Below are 21,349 nucleotides of genomic sequence, written 5' to 3' on the forward strand. Positions count from 1 at the left end.
TGATATGATTGTAGTGCGTACCTGGATGTCACTGGTGAGGAAGATGGTAATGGCGATGGTGAAGATGTTGAAGTCCTTGTTGACCTTGATCGAGATTCTATGACGAGGGAAGATGAAGAGCTTGGTTGAGTTGGAGTTGGTGTCTGGTTCCATATTGGGAACCAGAACCGGGATGGCTTTTGCTGCCTTGGTTGGCTGTCCATTGTTGTATTGAAAAATTGAAAGAACGATATGAAAGGGGATTTTTGTCCTTCCCATTAGCTATATAAAAGCAGCAAATTTATATAACTTTTGGAACAGGTTTTGCATCTGACTACTTGATTGATATGCAGGGAATCTAAAACAAAATTTGAGTTGATACATGACTTTGCTTAAAATGTAAGAAAAGCTTTAACTTTGGCTTGCTGTGCAATCTATTGGAGTTCCTTAACTGGTCTGTCGTGGAATATTATTTGTCTTTTGATGACGACGGACAATAATATAGGCATCGAGCATGGATGAAGATTTTCCGTGGAAAGATTTCTTATATACAAATCGTGCCCGAGAAATGGCATTTGACTGAATTTAATTAACATGCCATAGATAAAAATACTAGCATTTGGGATTTTATAAGCAACCATAAATTTGAATAATATTTGATGGTTCACAGTGCCAGTGTCTATTCAAGAGATACAGCCCATGTGTCACATAAATGGAGATATGGGAACTAGAGGACCCATCAGACATGGCTGTTGCGCTCTTGCATATACAGAATCTTGAGCCTCATGCAACGAGGACCTCGTGTTGTAAATTGATCGTGATTGCCATTTAACTTATTGTATTCTATTTGTCCGTATAATTGGTGAAATGTAGAAATTATTCTTTGTACTTGTAGTCATTTGGATAAATAGAACGAGTGAAGCAGCTTTGAACCTAAAGAATCACATCTGTGGTCTCGTTTGGACGACAAAGATTTTCCCATCCTTAACAACACCTTCGATGTCCTGTGGAGAGCCATAGAGCTCCTCGATCGCATAACCTGCTCGAGCAATGCTGGAGAGTAGTGAATTACGGAAATTCTTATCCATGATTAATGGGTCGGCTACATAGTCGAGTACCACTTTCTCTTCCTCATCCATGGGCACACTGCAGAGTTGGATAAACATTGACATGGTAAACGAAACCAAATAAGTTTGTTGACATGGACACAAAGCTGAGTGGTTGAGAAAATGAACTAACCTGTCATACAGACCAGCACCTGCATAACCTTCTAAATCTTCACCATTAGAATCAGATCTGAAGATAATTGATTGTTTGATGAATAGGCCAATAGGCTTGCTTGGGAAACCAAGTACCTAAAATAGACAGTCTATGAGATACTTGAATGTCGCATGGTATGACACGATGATGCAGGTGAGTGATTGACCTTTGGCGAGTTCAGATCGTTCTTATTACAGACAAAGCTCAATGCCCGGCCTGGGTAGGCTCCAACAAGAGTTTCTCCAAGTCCTTTCACCACCTTTGAAAGCAAATCAAGGGAGAATGCCTTAGCTCATGGAATTTAGGAGAAAAAACAATTTTTATGCATACCTCGGCATATATTTCAGATGAATCTCCAGATGATGGGTTTGTAGTATGGATGACAAATGCATAATCAGCACTAATGATTTCTTGAACCAAGACAGCCATGCACAAATAGTCATGATCCAACTTGACTTTCCTTGTGCTGAAATATGCTCTCTCATTCCACTTTGAAGCCCAAACCTTGATGAACCCAAGTGTTTAGAGTGTGTTCTTTTTTTCAATGCCACTCAATGAGAATTATGAAATTGTTGCACTAGAATGATCATATTAGCACAATAAACCGTTCACTATTTCCAGTAGCTTAGCTTTGCAATTCACTTAGATGGAAATTTCAATTATCCTATAACTGATAAATTGCACATTCCGTTTAGTGTTCATGGGTAATAGCAAAAGCCAAGAGATTCAGAGCACTGAATGGATAGGTATACCATCAATGTACAACAGAAAAAGCAAAGCTTAAAGTGATTTAGCCTTCAAGAAATGGCAGTTCTTTGGACTGGATGCACATAAAAATATTTTAACACCAAATCGACCAATAAAAGGAAAAGGAAATCATTGTAAGTTTTTGTGAAGAGCCTACTGGATGGAAGCTACAGAATCAGTGCCCATGCCATGGCAGAAGTCTGTGTTTCAAGAGATTTAAGTATTTGTATTCTTCATGTTAGACCCACTATATATAACAAAAAAAAAGATATTTAAACTAAATATTCACAAAATATTCAAGTTCAGATCAGGAAAGTTTTCTTACTCTTTTGATTGCCATCCAAGCAAGTTCCCACCGATGTTCACCCTCATCACCAGGCCATGGCATTCCTGATGCCTGCATTTTTCCCTTTAGCTCTTGTACCTGAAGCAGAATCATGGATGATTGTTCCATTGTCATTGTTCAAGGAAGCAGTATTTATCAACAATAGGTTGAATATTGTCATTGTTCAAGGAAGCAGTATTTATCAACAATAGGTTGAATAAACAGAAATGCCAAAACCTAAAAAGACAGTGGATTCAGTGTGAAATCAAGTGTTACTAAATAAGCAGCAATGGTGTCTGGTGACAAATCATTCTGTAAATATTTAAAAACTAAACCCAATATCATTGCTTTAACACCTGTCAGAGGTTTAATATCGCAGCATACCACCCTTGGGATGCATTTTCTGTATTGTAAACTAAAAGCAACTTTTCATATTTTCATGTAACTAGTTTTTTAGTAGTTCAAAAATAATAGATATACTAATTTTACAAATCATTTTAATTATGACTACATAATATATATACAAAATTATCCAGAAAATTATTAAATCAAACTTCATCTTGTAATCTTTATGACTACAGAATACATATATATAACTACATAATTATATGACTACATAGTACACGTCCATATATATCAAACGTATTAACACAACACTTCGAATCCTTAAAGGTTCTTGATTTATTTTTACAGGAGAATAATTAGATTTCATTACACCTTTGTCCATTAGGGAAATATGTAATCCAAAGGGATGCTATAATTTTTATGCTTGTTTCAACCTATTCACCATTGGCAAAGTAAGAACACAATCATAAATTAATTGAAGAACCATCGCAGGTTTTTTATCCATTTATGATTTATGCCATTAGTATCCTATCTTCTGTGACATTGAATAAGCTTTATTTAATAACCAAACTTAACCTTTTGACAAGAAAGCATATTTTAAACAAATATATTAAAAAAACCGTGCATAGTGATTAGCTTTACCAGCTCAATTGGAGATGCCAGCTGCAATATCATCTTTCTTATGTTGAGAAGTGCATCAAATTCTCCAATAGCCAACTTCTCTTTCAGTAACTGTAGCTGGCTGACAATTTCCTGCATTGACAAATGCAAATTTGATGTGTTATACAAAAAAAATATATATATCCAAGTAGTTGAAGTGGCAATTCAAAGAAAAAAACTGTTCGACTGGAGAGTTGACAAGGACATCAAGTCTAAGTAGGGAGGATTATTACATCCTAGTGTAGTCTCATAACAAGAGTTGTGAACTCATGAAAAGATTTTATAAGCTTAGGTGAGTGAGCTAGTGTTAACTTAGCTAAAACATTTTGGAGAAATAGTTGAGCCTAACAAGCTCATTGATTAGTTCTTTTATCTATGCTGACCAAGAATCTGAAACCTTCCATTTTCACTTCAAAATAACAAATCAAAGAATTATGGATAGAATCTAACCAAGGGGGGAAGCAATGAGAACAATGAGTTCATGTAGTGAGTTCAGGTGCACCACCAAGCTCAAGCTGCTACTTCAGATGCTCTTATCTTCACCCTTTATCTTTTCTAAGACCATCAAACTCTTTCCTGCGCACAAGGCACCACAAGATATTTGGGTGCTCTAGTGGACGATGGAAAGAGAGGGGGCAGAAAGATCCCAGGTCCTCTAAGGGTGGTGACAGCTTTGTGGCTAGGTTCACAAGAAGGGAATTTTGGTGAGATGGAGGAATCCCTTGGACTTCTATAGAATGTATACAATAAGCCTTAGTTAGGTTATGAGTTTGGTCGTACTATGGCAGGAATGTACTGAACTAAAATTTTGGCTCCGGTTCACATGAAGTAGCACACAAAAAGTTGTGAATTAATTGGCAATTTTGCAAGAGAAAAGAAACATGCATTGGCATCGATAACTTTGTTGGAACATGAATAAATGAAATAATAGATAGGAATACCTACAGACAACTAAAAAATCTAGTTTCTTAATATATAACATAATTTACTAGGTTTGCTAAATCTACTAAAACTACAATTAATAATGATTTTATAGAAGTATAAAAAGAACCTAACATTTAATGAAATTTCTAGATAATAAATAATCAAATCACCAAGACATGTCAACACCACCCCAAACACGTAGGAGTTCTAGACTAGGTTGTATTTCTTCATCTGGAGGGAGCCAAAAAAAACCAATAATTTCTGACCATTTTGGCAAGAATACGAGCTTTTCATTCGGATCACAGTGAAGTATAGGCTTTCAAATCCCAAATAGTTGTGCATTTTCTTTCCATATGAACATATCCGAATATATATACATAAATATGTCCATCTCAATGTATAGGGAGTTTTCACCTCAATAATAATATTTCATAATACATTTCTGTATATGATTGCCCAACTTAGAGAATATATATATACATACAATGGGCTACAGGAGATATTGACCGTGCAATAAAAAACAATTAAAATGAAATTCACGACTAAATGATAGAGCTGATATGCTTAAACGTAACAAGCACCTTGTTTATGTCATTTGACAGAACTTCCTCAAAAACTCCAAATGGTAGAGCGACTGATGTGGGAATGCCCACCCATGAAGGAACCTTTCCTTTTAGATATGAAATATTCCGCGATTTAGCACCAACCTAAGGGTAAAAAATACAATTACAACTTGTTGAATGAATAAAATACAAGGGTTTTTTTAGAAGTAGCAAATGAAGTCAAACATGTAAGGTGATTTCTAGTTTCACCTTATAGGAACCAGAGTGACTTTGATAAAACAAGAACAAAAAATGATAAATATGTATTTTAGCACAAACCATTTCATTGGTAAATTCTTCAGCTGATATGGCATACTTGCCACTGAAGTGCTTCCCAACCAATGTCACCGATGGTGGTGCTTGCTCATCTCCAGCTTGAACTGGACCCACATCTTCAGGTTCAGTTTTTCCTATTTCACTAAATGAGGCAAACAGACAACAGTGATTATAGTATTAAGGAAGTCATGTATTTCTAGTACTTCACAAGTGGTTCACAAAATTTAATTGTTTTATTGTCTTTAAAGATTACCTATATACAATATCATCAGACGTGGGCTTTAGACGAAAGAGCTTTCCCGAATTCCTCCGAAACTCATCCAGGATATTGTCATCAAAGCAGGTAGCAAAGCATACCTGCATAGTGGTAATCTATAGTCATGAAAATTCATTCTGAATGAAAACCATAGCATTGATATGAAATCAGGACCTTGCTATTTCTAGCTCGCACAGAGACATGAGATAGAACATCTGGCATATCAGGTGTTAGAACAGCGACTGTGCCATCTGGTATTTCCTCTTCTCCCCTTACATGTTTTGCAACCAAAATTGTTGATTGTGTATATGATTTATTCTGGACAGCAAGCAATTCTTCTACAACTTCAACATATCCAGCAACTTCAACAGGGCTTATGACCTGCCAGCTGTTCCAACCAGCTAAAAATTATGGAATTGAAATAAAAGAGAAAGAACCTAAAAGGCATCAAAGTACATGCTTAGAAATGATTAGCTCACTTATGATATTATAGTTGAACTTTAGATGACCAGACAACCCTCATATTACTACATAAAAATAACTATGAAACTTTTGAACAACCTTCCTAAATGTGCAACTTTCCGAAGAAGAGGGTCAAGTCGCTGAAGAAGTGCAGATAAAGAAGCTGCTGATCCAGCACGTATGATTTCTTCCGTGAATATGCTTACCTGTAGAGGTAGGCCCTTATTAAGGTAATTTATCATAGTGAATGTTTCAAAGAATCTCCAAGTAATTTGCATACCGCCCATGGATCAACATCAAGCAATGATCCAAGATATTCAGCTGAAGGTTGCAAAATTTGATGGTAATATTCTGCCTTGCTTGATAGAGCTAGACGGGTTCTGTCAAGAAATGACTTGGCAAATAGTGCCCACTGATCATCTTTTTGCTTAGACATCTCCATCGAATGTTTCCATCCCTTCAAAAGCAATACATGATTACAGTAACTTAACGCTGGATCCAAGGAAAAATAGATTCTTGGTTGAATTCATAAGCTCACTCTTGGAAATAACAAGCAACTGTAATGACTAGTGCATAAGCATATATATCTACAATAACAACAAATCATTGTGTCCCAACTATTAGGAATCAACTACCAAATCATGGTGGATATTATCTCACCATTGTATGTAATGTCAATACCATTCAGATTATTTAAATTAGTTGATATTACATTATAGTGACTTGTCTTAACTACTAAAATCTATCAACCATGATGGAATTATTTTTACATATTTTCTTTCATAAACAATCATTGGAACTCATTCTAGTAATCATTTTATTCTATATTTCCTCAACATTCTCAAAATAAAAGGCTAATAATTTGGTTATACAGAATTCTGAAAGACACAATTATAGCTCCAAATCTCTCCATTTATCCTTTGAGTTGCACTTTGTTGCAGCCATAACACAAATGTTTATTTTACTGTCACCAACTTTTCATAAATATCTAAAATTAACCATAATGTATAACATGATTTAAAATTTCGAGCCTTATCGGAGTTTAGATTTATGACTGAAATGATACAATTTTGGTATCATATTGTGTCATGCTGATATGGTTTCGATACTTTTTTAAATATAAAATATATTAATTAAAAAATATTATTATAATATTTGATTACTATAAATAGTTACTATTAGGTTAAACTAATATTTTAAAAATTAGGATTAACTAAAAATTAATTTAGGATTAACTAAAATCTAGATATAATGATTAGGATCAAGTAAGTTTAAATTTAATTTATTTTATTTTAATCAGTTGGAAAAAAAAATCCTATATATTTAAGAAGGAAAAGAATAAGAAAAAAAATTTCATGTGTTTAAGGATGAAAGGAATAAGAAAATTAAAATATAGGAAAGAAGGAGAAAGAATTAAGAGGGGAAAGAATTAACCATTAAAAAAAAAATCAACAGCCTAAAAAAAATTAACAATTAAAAACAAAGAATTTTTTAAAATTGAAAAAAAAAACTTAGCCACGCAAGGTTGCTGCAGTCTCACACGAGACCTCTACGGGGCCTCAAGCGAGGGCTCCACGCAATTGCAAGTTCTGCAAGGTCTCCACGCAGTTGCAAATAGAATGATATGTTTCGCCCGTACCACCGGGTACGACATGAGATTTTAAACCATGATGAAATATTATAAGTTTGTAAAATGTTAATTGTGATGGAAAAACATACATCTCCATTTGATGTAATTTCCATGAATAATATAAACAAAGAACTAAGACCTTATGGACTTAAAGGAGACAATATCTATTACGTGGTGGATAACAGTCCAAAACTTAGGAGTTAATCATAAGGAAAAAGTTAAACGGTCAATACCTTGATGTTTTAACTAATCAGATCTTTTCAAGAATTAAAGCATTATTTATGATTGGCAATTTGTTCATCAAGAGGAATAATAAACCATTGCATACAATCTAATGTGCACCATACAATATATAAATGTCAGTCAGTGAAGATGTAAACTGAAACAACAGGGCTTTAAATTAGATAATTACCTTCAAACAATATATGAGGTCCTCATTATCATCTGTAGACAGTGCAAGATTCTCAAGAAGCAGTGTAATGAGGTAAATAAGTTTCTGGAATTGAAGGAATGACTATGTCATCTAAAAGAAAATATTACAGATAAACAACTACAATGCAAGAAAAAACTGAGAAGTATTGAAGACCTCTGGTTCCGCATTACTCAATTCCTCATATCCTCTCTCAACAACTGTCCTGACAGTAGAATCAAGGGCGATATCCAAAAAAATAAGATCCTTCAGCCGTTCATGAGAGCTAAGAAGCAATGGTCTAAGTTCCACTCGTGCCTCCAGCAACCCCTAAAAATAACCAAACTTTGGAATCAGTATACACTAGCCATACTGCTTTTTGACTTTTTGTGTCAAGATTGTGAACACATTCAGAAAAAATGAAAGTTGCAAGGTTTGACCAAAGGATTAAAATAATAAAATACTAAATATCCTAACATGGAATGAAAAGAATCTGGACAATGTTACCTCTATCAAAGGCTCCACGCTTTTATCTTCAACATGTTTTAGAATGAATTCCATTAGACCCTGTTCAATCAGATACATTACTTGCATTTCAAACTCAGTGATTGATAAAAAAAGACAGAGAAGGTAGTTACAGAAATTCCAGATGGCAATCCCCTTATTGGGTTTATTTGAACACCAACCATAAAGCCTTGACCCTGAATGACAACAAAAGTTATATAAAGGATGATAAATAAGAAAAATCCAACCAGAAGTATCTAATGAGACAATTACCTCAGACTTGTAACCCATACACGTAGCAATGGCAGACTCAAGATCTGCACCAGAGTGAACTGCCTATAGAAAAGCAAAGGGAAATGAGAACAAGAAATTCAATTGGAAAGTAAAGTCAAGAGAAAAAGACTTAATGTGTTTGCTATGTTCAGAAATATAACAGATACCCTGAGTCTAGCTCAGGTTCTGGTATTAGTGGGTAGTTTCACCCACATCAGTGTTAGTTTAATTTTCCAAACAATAAAGAAAGAAACAATAATATATGATTTCCTTTTATTCCACAGAAATTTTAAATTTGATTGAGAACAACTTGTCTTATAAAGTGCATTTAAGCATAAAAGTATGCACCTTCAACGTCCTCATGTAGTTTCCTAGATCACGCAAAAGACCCTCTTTCTGATCCCTCCTGAAACTTGGTTCAGAATGAATAGCTCGATCATAGCTCAACAAACGTTCCTTGGTTATTCCATTTTTATTTAAAGTGTCCAAGTACACACTGATGTCAAAATCACTTTTGATATAATCAATAAGCGCCTGGAAAAAATAGAAGGTTTCAGCTTGTTAATTATAAAACAATTCAGAGTTATATATACCAAATACCTGGCATATCACAACATCATCTGGGCTAGTGTTGTTATGTAGCTTCTGATGCCATTCCTCCATCATTCCTCCCTTGCAGTCATTGTTTCTCTAAAACAAAATAATAACAGTCATTACATGTTCTCAAAGAATATGGAAGATACCAAACCAAGTTCAACTAAACTAACGTACCTGTATAACTAATATTTCGTCTCGGATACGCTGACCAACATCACCTTCACCGCCCCTACCAACAGTAGCCATGATCATCCTCAAGATCTCTCTATACTGGGGGGAGTCTTTATAAATGTCCTGAAGAAGATCTGTGAGCCTGTCCTGAGCTTTACTAATCTCACTGCAAGTAAGAAAAATGTAGTTTTACGAATGTCAAAGTATTACATTCACGTTTATTAAATAACTTTTTCATAAATAAAAGTTGGGATTGTGAAAAAACTTACTGAAAAGGAAAGATTAATAGATCTCTATTAATTGTAGCTTAGATATTCATGAAATGGTATTGCTATATCCTAGAGTAGTTCACTGAAGAGTGAGTTGAAGACAGAGAAGACAAGAATAATTTATTTCTAGTCTACAAAATTATAAAGTATTGACACATGTCAGTAGTTGAATCCTAAATATGCATGGATTATAACCAATTCATAGATCACACTCTAAATCTTTGCACAACAAATTGGGAGCACCACATTAATAGATAAGCTTCTATTTCAGTTCCTAAATACTTTCTTTTTTCTTTTGTGAAATCTTAATGGCACTACTTGCTTAGATTTTCCTTCCTTTGGTAATCCAAATGGGATTTTCATGATTAAAAAAAAAAACTAAAGAAACAATCTCATTACAATAGAGAGGATCTAATGATACCGTGGCTTGACATTGTAGTTTTTATTCCAAATGAGATGTCTCATTGCCATGAATCTCAGCCAAACAAGAATGCCAGCAAGCCCGAGCTGGCCAGAGCCTCTAGCTTGCTCAGCGAGATCTGCTGCAATATTAAACCTGTAACAGACAAGAAATAGCAAGTTCAGTCAACAATCGGATGATTCATGAGAAAGCAACTAGAAAAACAGTGAACCTATTCTTTACATATTTTATACAGTCAAAGGAACTTCAAAAAAAAGGAGATTTTAGGAAGCACAATTTAACTGAGAAGGCATGTTGAGGAAATAGACCAGTGTTTAGAACCATTACTGAGTGAAGAGGTCACTCGAGAAGAAGAAGCTATTAAGTATGGTTGGAGTTTCAGGAGTGGTTTGTTATCCTTGTGCATACCACTTATCCTACCTCAAACTAAAACTAAAAACTAAATTACACGTGGATGACCTACTGTAGTGCTGCTCACAACATAGCCTCCACCAGATCAAATTGGCCACATTTGCTTTGGAATTCAATATCAACACATACCTAATTTATTTAGAGTTCTTTAAACAAATCTTTCAATTAGGAAAGCTTTGAGCAAAACAGAATCCCAAACTAAACTAAGAACAATGAAGTATCTTTTTACTGAATCTAACAAACATATTTGGGTCCTCTAGGAGTCACATCATGAATCTCAATTAACCCATTGATTTACAAGTTCGAAGTAGAGAATTCATTTTCGTAGCTTTCTATCGAGATTACTCCAATAATTTTCAAGACTCATATGCTCCTAAGATATCTAGCATATAATCAATTTCTCTATGTGTCTATAATTATATATTTATTAGCTACTGAGAGCTGAACTTACAAAGGAATAATTGAAACTGGAACAAGTATAGTTGTATCTATAGATGCATTTTTTGAGTTTTTGGCAACCTATTTTCTACTACTAATGCTTTAGTTGATGCATCTCCTCTTCTCTTCTACTTTCTTTTTAATATTTCATCTCTTTCAGTGACTGATAGATGTAATAAAGAATTAATCATTGGAAGAAAATATTCTTTTTAATATTTCTACTGCTGCCATTTGTTAGCACTTCTTCTCTTTCCATTATCTTTTTAGTGTTTTATTTACTCCCCATGCTGACGAGCTGAATCAAAGGATGCAATATATGCATAAAATCTTCCTGTGTCGATCGGTTTGAGATAGTATTGGGCGAGATCGGTCCTATCTCAGTTGGTGACACTAAAATTGTGTTTGCATAGGCAGCACAATAACATCTACCCAGAGGGAATATTAGTATCCACCAGCAATTGGAATGATACATTTCAGCATTAGTCAACCAATACTTATTGGCACTTAAAACAATGGGAAATGAGAAGAAAATATGGTAGAGTTAAATCTACACATGGTTTGATCATTTGCAGTAACAATTTTATGTTTCCAAAAGCATTATTTCTTGAAGGAGAATTTTGTGGCGTGTGATATAGCAAGATAGATCATCAGCTTTAAGAGGAGATGCCAAATGCCCTTAGATACTTAAATTATTTACACAAGATACTGACAAATGACAGAACTTAATTCACAAATATTCAAAGAATGAACCTGTGCATAAGAGATCTTTGAGCCTCAGTCTCCAGCTCAGCAATCTTGTCAAGCAATGATTTTGCAACACCGCTTCCATCACCAGGAGCCTTCAATTTGCAGGGAAGTAATAATTTCATTATGAAAGTTACCAAACTATAAACATAAAAGCTTTTTCGAATAATGCGATTAGAGAAATGACAAAGGTAGACAAAAACCTTCCTGCTCTTGATACTTCCATTGCCCAACTCAATGTAAAAGTCCAAACCACTATTCTTTATCCATTTATCATCGGAACGAAGAACAAAGGGAATTCCAGCATAATCACCCCCATCAATCTCTATTTGAATGGCCTGTTGATAATTACATTTTAGATGAAAGATTGTGATCAAAGAATCTAGAGATTAACAACCCAGGATGGAAATCATGAATAGATTAGAGTGTATCATTTTGATCAATTAGCATTCAAATGCTATATATTTAGTTGAAAGGGATAAGATAGTGTATTACTGCTGTAAAAGACTACTATATTACTATATTTATAACTCAACTTAATATCTTACAACTAAAACACCTAATGTGATACTAAATCTACAAAACATGACTGCTAACTTAAATAACTTTAACACTCCTCATCAAGCTAAAGGATAGAAACTAATTATGTCCAACTAGTTGCGTAAAGCCATAGACAAAAAAAGATCTCATAAGAAGAAAACAGAATTACTAAAGATGCTTGATGATGGCGAATAAGAAAAATTAAGATAATATATAGTGTTTGTGAAACTTGATGATGCAACACTAGATTGATCCTCAAATAGTATACAACTTGATAGAAATTGATGCCGTCTTCAAAATATATTTCTTCAAAAGACAAAATTGCTGATGATCTTTAAATGAATAATCTTCTTCTTAGCCCTCCCTCAAATTGATGAATGAAAATACAACACCATCCCAAAGTTTGCAAGGATGGAAACATGTGAAGGTTGTAAAGTGAAATAGATAGAGACTAAGGGCCAATATTACATCATCTCCCTATTGCATTTTTCTGCCAGAATTCACGGAAGCAGGATTGCAGCTGCAAAGGGTTCCTATCCTCTTCCTTTCAGTACCCAAAAAAGTGAAGTCACAGCCCTTTTATGGCCTGTTTACTCAGCACGGATAAGGAAATGACTGATTGCACAAAAATTGAGTCAGTATCCCTCATTTACTTAACTTAAAAATGATATAGCACCCTCGCTTACTTAACTTAAACATAAGAATTCAGAATCCATCCGAGGATCATTTTTTTCCTATTTTTTCATATGCTTGCCTCCTCACAACAACTAGCTGATGAACTCAACAAACTCTGGTAAACAAACAACCATCATCATCAACGGGAAAGTCACAGCCACGAGTCACTGATTGCAACTCCTGCCGGGAATCATGGCCTGGCCATGAGCTCATGGTTTGCAGCCAAGCTGCAGCTGCCGTGAGCTCACAACCAAGATGTGAATTGGGCCACAATGGACATAAGCTCGCAGCAAGGGCATAAATCAAGCCACAATGATTGAGACCTTGCAGCCAGACTATGAATCAAGCTGTAGTGACCAGGAGTTTGCGGCCGAGCCATGAATCAAACTGCAACAACAGGGAGTTGTGTGGTCATATCAAACTCATTAGTGATGGAGAGAGAGGAGACTGTGTGATCATGTCAAACTCAATGGCCTCCCCCTAAGGGATTTGACGAACCCTGATCCTAGGAAAGGATTCCAGTATAATACCAATTTGAGAGAGATGGGACAGTGTATTATTGTCAGAGTGAACTATAACATGCTATAAATAGGATTCAATATAATGACTTGTAAATAAGATACCTATTGTGGGTCTTAAACGGACAGCTCAATAACATTAACAATTCTTAACATATGCAATAGTTTTGTCAAAATCATATGGTTAGCCATTAGGTAGAATATTATACATATGGGTCTCTATTTACTGAATTAACCAAATTCAATATTTCTCTCAATCTCACATATTCCAAGTTAAAAGCTATCATACCTGATAATCCTGATCTATCATTAAACCCTTAGTAAAAGGGGTTTCACATGACTTTTCTAGCAATAGTGAACCTGGAGGAATAGAACTTGTAGGGGGTACCTGGAGATAACAACATCTTGTGAGTGTAAAACTAATATTAACTGGACTTTAAATTTGATGCTAAGGAACAAAAATTTCCAGGTTAAAAATTTACCATCCACTCTCCTGATTTCCTTGATAATCCCCAGTGAAGAATAAGAGGTTCACTTTGATCTGTAGTGAAATAAACTTTTGTCCTTCCAAAAGGTTTGGTTACTAGTACCTTCATCCAACATCATTATTTAGATTACATCAACTAAGCATAGTATAATTTGATACATAATGGAATCTCAAAAAAGAAAAAAAGGGAAGCCCGGTGCACGAAGCTCCCGCCAATGTGAGTCCCGAGGAGGGCCTATTGTACGCAGCCTTATCCTGCTTTGCAAGAGGCTGTTTCCGAGACTTGAACCCATGACCTCTAGGTCACACGGCAACAACTTTACCACCAAGGCTCCCCTTTGGAATCTCAGAAAAGAAAAAGGTAAAAATTCGAACCAGAAGATCCTTATTATCCAGCTTATAGATTTTCTGATTCAGAACTGATTCACCATCCTGCTCATGTATAGACTTAGCCAAGAGTTCTAGCACTGTCAGAGGAGGGGCTATTTGAGAAGTTTTTTCATCTAAAGTTTCTGCAACATTTTTATTCAAAATTTCCATGATGTCTCTTTCCTTCCGCTGAATTCTTTCGATGCTGAAATACTTTTTAGCCTTCAGTTGCTTCAAAACTTTAGTTGATATACTCCCCTTCATGATCTTTTCCCGTAGTTCAGCCAGAGAAGTACCTTTATCTAACTCAAGCTGCAGTTCTTTCCGTGCTTCCTCAAACTCCATCTGTTCAATAACCACTCAACAGTCAACATCACAAGAAAGATGCTAATTGAGTTTTTTTTATTTCCTTTCATTGATTATAAGTGAAGGAGAAGAAATAGATTCTTAAGATCATAGAAAGAAACATTACAAGTTGCTTCTCTGGAGGGTAGTTTGGTTTCCCAGCTTTCTCCCATCGGATGAATGCTTGTACTTGCACAAGATCATCTGAGATCCCACCTTCGTGACTTTCTACTCTGTGGGTTTTCTCTTCTCTACTTGCAGGTTTGACTTCTGTTTTCTTTGTCAACTTGGATCGAAGCTCCTCTATAGACATACCTCTACTTATTTCTTGTAGCAGCTCCATTCTAGCTGCTTCATACTCCTCCTGAAAGACACTTTACTATCAGAAAATATTAAAAACTAATGATAAAAATTCATGTAGATAAACAGTTCTAGAAAACATTTACAAGATAGGAATCAATGAAGATAACTGAAGAAATGCTCCATGCAAAGGTGCCACCACAAACAAAAATGTTGTGTAAAGCAATATGACATGTACAAACTGATGTAATAGGGTAAACTATTAGGGTTATTCTGAAGGCAGTTCCTTCTAATATAAATTCCTATTGTTTTTTTACATTAACACCTCTCAAATTGATATATTTACAATTGAACCCATTCTATGGTCATTAACACTCCTCCACTCTCCCTCAAGCTCATTTAAACAAGGGTAGAACCCTAATTTGTTACAAGTATAAGATATAGCTGCGGACTCTGACTCAATACTCGATCGCACTATAACAATTTGCTTCTTGCTCTTCCAACATATCAGGTTGTCTTGCCTCCGATAAAAACACAATATTCATTGTGGGTCTTTGTAGACCAACTTGAAAATTTTAATTCTTCAGTTTCCTGATTTGGTTTTAGTTAGCTTCGTCTCAATGTCAGTTTATATCCTAGTGAATCTGATAAAACCAAACTAAACTAATTAGTAATTATATAAATACATACTTTAATTCATATGAAACCTAATTAATTCTAATAATTTCTGTATATTATTAGTGTATATTCTTTTTATTGTTTAGGATGATTAGTAGTCACTATAATGATTAGTATCTACTAATTAAAACTATACTATTTACTAACTTCGTAATTAGTATGTACTTGGTTTGTGCTTATATTTTCCAATTCAAATTTCTGATTTAAACTGAACTAAATGAAAAGGAAACTGAAATTCAAGCAAAACCATCTCGGTTTGGCTAGATTTTCCAAACTCAGAAAAACAGTTTGCATCAGCATACCTCACCCAAACATAGATTCGCCAACCTAAGGACTCAATGTAGCCTCGATCAAGCCTGGAAGGTTGGAACAAGTTGCAAAAGGTTCATTGACCTCAAAGAAGCCCTCCAATTGATGTTATGTTGTCTTGTGCTGTTTTGCGAGTTGGTCAGCTAGTGGAAAGAATAGTTACATTGTGTTGATAGACACAGATGAGATCTTAATCCATAATTCTATTTTTCTGGCTCTACTCAGAGACAAGTAAGGGTTGAGAAGATAAAGGCATTACATTTTCATGTTACAATGGAGCTAGTACTTTTTTCCTTCAAGCAAGTCTATGGTAAGTTATAAATGAGTTTTCACAATGAACAAATCACCTATAGGCATTATGGATCAATTAGAGGCTCTATTGGTGGCTAAGTGATATGCTTAGATCTTTATGATTACCTAGATACCTTTCCAACTTTAACAAATATTGCTTTAATTGTTCCTTCCTTTGGCAAATTTATTTTACTAGCCTATTCACCAATTAAATATAAAAATGTTTTCCTCAATGGTGACAACCTCTAAGCTTTTGCTTATGGAAAGAGTGGTCTAGTATGAACACAAAAAATGTCTTTATATAGTCTAAAACAAATCACTAGAGCATGATTTGAAATTTTTAATTATATTTATGCTGTCTTCCGATTCAGAATAATCAAAATGTCTCAAATCACTCAATATTGCATTTTATCACCCCATATGTGGAGTGTGTTCTCTTTAGTATCTATGTGGATCATATCATCATGAGTGACGGCGATGACTTTGCAGAGATCACAAGGTTCAATATTTCATCATCGCTTTCAAACAAAGAATTTGTGCAAGATGACATATTTTTTAGCATTGAGGTGGCATACTCCAGGGAAGGCATTTATTTATCCCAATGAAAATATCTACATCATATGCTTGGGAAAATTGATATGTTGTGAATTATTTAGTTGATATCAATTGATCTTGTCAAATTAATATCCAAAGCTATATGCGAGTTTATCTAGTTTAAGTAGTTGATAACTAAGTTGGGCATGCCCCTAAGGAGCTTATAAAGTTGTGTTTGACAAGCACATTGTCATATAACTTTTAATTCAATGTTCTATGAGAGAATAAATCACATTAGAGATTGAGTGTTACTTTGTCAAAAAAAAATCCCCAATTTTATGAAATTGTTACATTATTTGTTACCTCAAATGAGGGATTTAACAACTCCTTGAGAGGTCTTAGGATTATTGAGTATACTTGTAATAAGTAATAATAAGTTTAGTTTTCATGATATGTTTAAACCAACATAAGAGAGTGTGTTAGGGACTTAAATATAGATAGTAGGAACTTATTTTTGAATAACAAATATTCTGAGGGATCAAAAATGTAATATTTCAATTTTGAATATTACATAAAGGTTGAAAGGGCTATTTGGAATGAAAGTCATAACAATTTGTTCTTGTTAACCATTGCAATGGCAACAAATGGGTCAAAAGCAAATATTTCATTCGGGCTATACAACAAAATATTCACATAAAAACTTCATCTAAATCACAGAAATAGTTACCCAATACGATAATAGTGTAAAGCGTAGAGTAGTTATTTGTCAATACATGAGTAACACTCTTTGTAATTACTAGTATTTCAACTTTTTTTGTCTTTCTCAACCAAATATTCACTATTTTATTTCATCATTTTGTGCTCATATAAAGCTTTTACCTACATGCTACTGTATTATCCAATGAAATTGGCCCTCGGTCATTTTCCCTAAAAAGAAGGTCAATAGTAATGGCCACATAAGCTACACTTGCCTTTTCTTTATCAGGTGTATATGCCTGCCTACCCTTTCTTTCCCACCTAAGATAGGCTTGAATCTGCACCAGGTCTTCGGGTACAATGATATTTGGATTTCCAGAGACAGAAACATGTGGATTTTGATTGCCTTGTTTCAACAAATGAACTTGAAAATTCCTGCCATTATGTTTGTACCTATACAAAACTATGTTTCATAAGCATGCCAAATTTAGTATAAACAATAATATAATCCTCTTCAAGGCTCAGTATAAACAATAAATGTATAAACTCACCATTTCTTTTCTGCCTCATCAAGTATAAGAAACTCAACTATTTCTATTTCAGGGTCATCAATCTTTAATCTCAGTGAAGAAATCGAGCCAACCTAAAGAAAAAAAATCATCATTATTGTTTGTAGTGGAAGTGAATTGGAATTTTATGAGTATCAAATTGATGAGGATATACAGCTTTGGGATCATACTTTAGTAAAAGGAGTCCTGAGAGCTCGATTTTTGTATAATTTTGTTCCTTCAGGATAATGAGAAGGAAGAGACCATTCTCTGCCAATTCTATAGTTAATGGTTTGTGGGAAGCGATAAGATCCAAATCAATTTTCATGGAACAAAGACAAACCAGCATAGGGTCCCTCCTTACCTTCTTGTTTGGCGAATTACACCCCAATGAAGCACCAATGAACCAATATCATAGGCTACTTGAAAATCAATTTGTATAGGAGACTCAGATGTGGGCCTACAAATAGAAACCTGTATGCACATCGGAATCAAGCACGCTTATACACTAATATTATGCAAAAAAAAATCCTAGTAAAAAATAAATACCTCCAATTCAGAATTGGCGTTCAGCTTGAATTTTCTAGCAAGCTGCTCAAAACGAGATCATGTCAGGAGATAAACACTTACATCCATTACCAGATGTGAAAATGTATACATGATTTCCAATCTCCACATTAAGTTGACATCATATGTGGAATTGTTAAACACAAGAAGATTAGCCATATAAACTGTTAGATAACTATAAAAGATACAATTTAGTCTATAGCATACCTACTTTTATGCCTATGTTTCAAACAGAATTATTTATTTAAATAGAATTAGTCATTTAGACTTTTATATTGTGTCTATGCATAAAGAAATTATTCTTTATTCACTGCATTACAATCTATATTTTGTTTCTACATAGTATAAAGCCACCTTTGTAGATTAGGATTTTCTAAGAGAGATATTCCCTTAAAAGGAAGGGCAGCTGCCTTCCCCTATCACTCTCTCATCTTCTCTTTTTTTTCTTTTCTCTTACCTACTCATTTGTAAGCATCGCGATTCGCGTGGAGTAGAACCCTTCTATGACTAACACATGCCTTGCAAATATCTCTAACCACACCGCACAAATCGTTGGAGGTACCATCACCTATTTCTTAAGCGGATAAATTGATTGATGTCAAATTATCCAAAGCGTATCTTGTTGTCGACCTTTCATCACTTATTCAGGCAGAAAAAAAGACAAAAACCAAGTCGTCGAAAGTGTTTTCACGGCCACTCAATTAGTGGCCACATTAATGGAACTTTAAAGTAATATAATTTCATTAAGCATTTTTTCTTAATATTATGTAAGGAGTTAGGCACATATAATATTTATGCTCTAGCTTGAGGAGAAGTGTTAGATATAGGTATTAACTCTAATAGTTCCCCGAATCCACAATTTTTCAAAGCTATTTACATGTCCCTAGTAGGAAAAATCAAGTGACACTATGGCAATCAACATCCAAAACTAAATACGGGAATTTGGCAACGATGCCAACTCCTTTCGTAGATAAACATATTTGATGAGATGAGTACTAGGTTGGTAATGGAATCAATTCTATTGGCAAATGTATGTAAGAAGGAAACAGATAAAATATTTATATATTGTCAAATACAGTGAGAATGACTAACCTCTGAAGCAGGATCTGCTGCCAATAAAGCTTGAGGGCTCATGGCAACTGTTCTTAAATTTTGCTTTAATGGGTTTCCTTTTCCTACATAGGGAGTCTTCCCAAGGAATCTACTTGAAAGGAAAGATTTATGAGATGGCACATCTTCTGCCTTTGATGCTGATGGAACAATGCACAAAATGTTTCCAGAAGAACGTTGGCAAGCTGTATTATGGCGTTCTACAACAGAAGGCCGAAACAGAGCTTGCTGAGGTAAGGTATGTCCAACACAATTGTTCATTTTTCTGTTAATAGAACACTGACTCTTTAATTGTAATGGAAGTTCAGAATGGACTAGCACAAGGACATTCATAGAAAAAAAAAATACTAATAATAAGATAACAACCCTTTCAGAATAAAATAAAATGAGACAAAAAAGATATCTTCAAATCCAGAACTGAAACTAAAGTTCTTTTTTAAATTTACCACCATTTATGTTATAAAAAAACCACAATCAGGGCCAATTAATTACAAAAAATTCTTTTATGGATTTTCAGCATAAAGAGAGCTTTTATATTTTAAGTTTGCATGCATTGCATTCCCAAATATAGATCTAAACTCATGTCCCTACATTCAAGCTAAAAGAAGCAATTAAAGACCAAACATTTAGTTCAGATAAAACAAGCAAAGAATAGATGAGGCAAGCTACGGCCCTACTCCCGTTAAACGAATCGTCAGGATGTAAGAAAAAAAGAAGTCAGATTCGGCAATCGGATCTACCAAATGGATGGACCCCAAACAACAGAAACAACAAACGCACTTGAAATTACGAATCCGAACAAAAAAAATTGACAAAGAAACCGACGGCGGCACAATTCGATCACGACGATACAAATGGCTAGATGATGAACCTGGGGAGATCTTGACGCCGCGTAGAGCAAAAACTACAGGAAACAAAAATTACTTCACGTCCGAATTTTCTTCACTTTCAGATTGACGAATGAGGCAGAGAGACAGCCCGATCATTTGCAGTAAAAGAAGCGCATATTGTTCAAAGATGAAAGGCCTACCTCTGCTTCGACTTGTTGGAAGATTTCTAACGGTATTTCACGGGAGGAGCGAAGAGACGGAAGAAGCGAAACTGGACAAGCTCCTCCCTCGACTTCCGCCGGCAGACAAAAAAAACAAAAATAGGAAGAAAGAAAAAGAGCAAAGACGACGATGAGAATGCGAGGAAAGAGAGACAAGAGAGAGAGAGAAGGGTTATGGAGGTGTGGAGCGGAGTTAAAGGAGGGAGGGAAAAATATCAAGGCCGCGATCGAGCAGCACGTGAGTGGGAGGCGGAGTAGGCTACGGCAGACTCGGCGTGGCTCGCGCGCGCGCGCGCAGTGTCTCGTAACCGTGCAGTTTACCCTCTTTAGTCCGGCACACGCGTCCAGCTAACGAGTGACTCAGGCCTAAAAAATCGCAAGCAAGGGGGAAAGAATCACGTGGCGCTGCTGGAGGGAAAGAGGCATGGGACGGGGATGGGCACCGAGTCCATGTGAATATCTTAGATATTTGAGAAGCCTGAGGACGACACGACGGACTAAAATCAGTCACGATAAAAACAATTACTCCACATAAAAGAGAAAAAACTTGGTCCAAATCTTCCACTTGATTTTTGTTAACATTTGAAACACACGCAAAACACACAATTGTTGTTCACTGGCTTTTAGC

At 35.1% G+C, this 21,349-nt stretch overlaps 1 protein-coding gene across 5 annotated transcripts; it reads right to left on the bottom strand.

The window, feature by feature from the left end:
• Positions 1 to 581: 581 nt before the first annotated feature.
• On the bottom strand, positions 582 to 20,914 carry LOC121997976 (alpha-glucan water dikinase, chloroplastic-like). 5 transcript variants are annotated; one of them, XM_042552681.1, is made up of 35 exons: positions 20,701 to 20,914; positions 20,542 to 20,574; positions 19,653 to 19,935; positions 18,543 to 18,584; positions 18,358 to 18,467; positions 18,185 to 18,263; positions 17,997 to 18,088; positions 17,721 to 17,898; positions 14,765 to 15,001; positions 14,299 to 14,637; positions 13,919 to 14,026; positions 13,726 to 13,824; positions 11,907 to 12,041; positions 11,710 to 11,798; positions 10,111 to 10,245; positions 9,424 to 9,586; positions 9,253 to 9,342; positions 9,001 to 9,186; positions 8,653 to 8,715; positions 8,514 to 8,576; positions 8,383 to 8,442; positions 8,053 to 8,205; positions 7,879 to 7,962; positions 6,117 to 6,293; positions 5,936 to 6,042; positions 5,549 to 5,762; positions 5,372 to 5,475; positions 5,122 to 5,260; positions 4,822 to 4,947; positions 3,299 to 3,409; positions 2,312 to 2,410; positions 1,570 to 1,743; positions 1,406 to 1,498; positions 1,219 to 1,334; positions 582 to 1,125 (listed from the first exon to the last, which is right to left on the bottom strand). In XM_042552681.1, exons 3-35 carry the CDS (start codon positions 19,929 to 19,931, stop codon positions 921 to 923), a joined length of 4,449 nt encoding a protein of 1,482 aa, XP_042408615.1. In that variant the 5' UTR covers positions 19,932 to 19,935; positions 20,542 to 20,574; positions 20,701 to 20,914; the 3' UTR covers positions 582 to 920. The 5 variants fall into 5 exon arrangements, with proteins under 5 accessions (XP_042408615.1, XP_042408613.1, XP_042408614.1 ...); XM_042552679.1 differs by lacking the exon at positions 20,542 to 20,574; XM_042552680.1 differs by lacking the exon at positions 20,542 to 20,574 and having other exon boundaries at positions 19,653 to 19,949.
• Positions 20,915 to 21,349: the final 435 nt, after the last annotated feature.

This window comes from Zingiber officinale, chromosome 6A (assembly GCF_018446385.1).
Source record: "Zingiber officinale cultivar Zhangliang chromosome 6A, Zo_v1.1, whole genome shotgun sequence".
Lineage (NCBI taxonomy): Eukaryota > Viridiplantae > Streptophyta > Magnoliopsida > Zingiberales > Zingiberaceae > Zingiber > Zingiber officinale.